At 35.1% G+C, this 2,121-nt stretch overlaps 1 protein-coding gene across 1 annotated transcript in view; it reads right to left on the bottom strand.

The window, feature by feature from the left end:
* Nucleotides 821-2,121, bottom strand: part of LOC107647617 — a 4,917-nt gene continuing 3,616 nt past the window's right edge. The window contains exons 4-7 of the mRNA XM_021105671.1: nt 1,546-1,695; nt 1,398-1,477; nt 1,027-1,119; nt 821-856 (exon numbers count right to left, since the gene is read on the bottom strand). Coding sequence (XP_020961330.1) covers nt 821-856; nt 1,027-1,119; nt 1,398-1,477; nt 1,546-1,695 — 359 coding nt within the window. The remainder of the gene's footprint in view (nt 857-1,026; nt 1,120-1,397; nt 1,478-1,545; nt 1,696-2,121) is intronic.

Here is a 2,121-nt window from a genome sequence, read left to right as displayed (position 1 = left end):
CAAATCCCACTTAAATTCTAAAGGGTTTTGCAGGTGATAACTTTTACATATTTGTAGCGGATTTGTGGTGGATTTGGAATAAGTGCTCGTCTGCTTTCTCAGTTAGTTTCAAAGTGTGTGCTATGGCGAAAACTTTCAAATTAGGAAAAATTTTCAAAACCCATAAACTGATTCAACTGCCTCCTAGCTTATGGTCTTGACTTGAGCATGGATTTTTGAAATTGAACTGTGACAGAAATGTATTTAAGGAAGAAGAGCTGGCGGGATTTGGTTATGTTCTACGAGGTGAATATGGCAATTGGATTCATGCCAGGAGTTAGTGTTCTTTGTGCAGAAATTTGGGTGATTTGGAATAGTCTGTTGATGACTTCAGAAATTGGTGCCAAGCATATTATCTGTTAGGTGGACTAATGGATACATTTCTTCTTGTTAGTCATTGTTGCTTCCCTGGTAAACATGAAGAGACGGCTTTGCTACAAAAGATTTTCGAACTCAAGAACCATAGAAGTTAGGAATTGTGTTTTGTGTTAATACAGCAAAATGCAAATAATGTTGCTGACTGGTTAGCAAAATTTGGGGCACATAGTAATTGTAATACAGGAAATTGACTACAATCACCATATTGCTCATGGATAACATAATTTAGGCGACTCATCCTTGTTTTGTTTATTGCTGTTTTTGTTTCGCTTTCTTTTCTTTTTTTATTAGCCTCAGCTTACCAAAAAAGTATGCTTACATGGGGTAGACCCACTATCAATCACGGATAATACAGTGATATTATGAAGTAATAATTGAATAAAAAACGGAGGTTGGTGACCATTCATGAACTATTCCTAATGGAGTTAGCATTCTCACTCTGCAATAACATATTTTAATGAGTAAATCACAATTTCAGACCATTAAAAATGTCAGATAAAACTAACCATTACAGGCTAAAACTAACAAAACCTTAATCATAGGTTAATTTTGTTTAAAATGCCATTATTACCCTTTACTCCTTTTCCTTCCCCTTTCTTTTTCTTCTACCTCTTCCTCTTCTAAAATTCTCCAAAAATCGGTGCCATTATCATCACCAACAACACCAACACAATATCCATCATCACCCAACATACACAAACCCTAAAATTTTCAAATCTGAAATTATAATTAATCAAAACAATTTTGCAGCAAAGTTTAGAATCTACAACTATGAGAAAGCTAAAAACGAAGAGTTGGAACAAGAACAAGAAAACGAAGAACAAGAGGAAGAGGAATTGGAGTAGGAGGAAGATGAATAGTTCAGCTTCAGTTTTCCTATCCCATGATTTCGCCAGTTTCCGCCGATAATGTATTCGATAATGGCTAGATCGACCTTCGATCAGAATCTTCTTTTTTTTTTCTTAGACGAGTATGAATACGAGGCAAAACATAACTATGGCCCCTGTAGATGGAACAACAATGCGGCGAGGCTCCATTTCCTCATCGGCGGCTTTGATGGCTGCAGTACCAAAGAGCCTTATTATGAGTTGTTGCTGAAGATAACGATGAAGATCCAAAGTTATTAACTTTCGGTGGTTAATCTCAATGGGTTTGCTTCAATTTCATCTTCTGACATCTCCATAGGTGAGGAAGCTAACTCATTAATAGTTGCATTTGGATGATAGGTGGCAATCATCAAAACTATGTTTCTACAAAACTGAACCTGACCATGGAAGTCTTTAGCAGAAAGATGTTAATTGAAATCCAAAGATTTGAACTTTGAGAAACATTTGATGATGGGTGTTCACTGTTCATCGAAGTCTCAGTTTTGGTTCATGGCTTCCAGTTAAGTCTTGGTACTTTTTTGCATTTTTGCAAATTATATGATGAATTTGGGATTTAAATTATGACTAATTTCTCAATGGATGCATCTAAGGTTAAGTCTAAATTGGAAGGTAATATTGTTAATACACATCCAAATGGTTCAACTCTTGCATCCAGTTAGATCAAGGAAGAGGTAGAAAGGAAAGAGACAAGGAAAAAAGAGTTAAGTCTCAGTTTAGTATTTGATATTGGGGAGTTGCACCTATTTAGTTTCTCTTTTCAATTGCTATAATAGAAGTATCAATTTTATAATATATTTAAATTTTTTTTCGAAATAAG

Source organism: Arachis ipaensis, chromosome B06 (genome assembly GCF_000816755.2).
Source record: "Arachis ipaensis cultivar K30076 chromosome B06, Araip1.1, whole genome shotgun sequence".
Lineage (NCBI taxonomy): Eukaryota > Viridiplantae > Streptophyta > Magnoliopsida > Fabales > Fabaceae > Arachis > Arachis ipaensis.
Note: the sequence above shows the minus strand (reverse complement) of the source record. Positions and strands in the feature narration are given on the sequence as shown.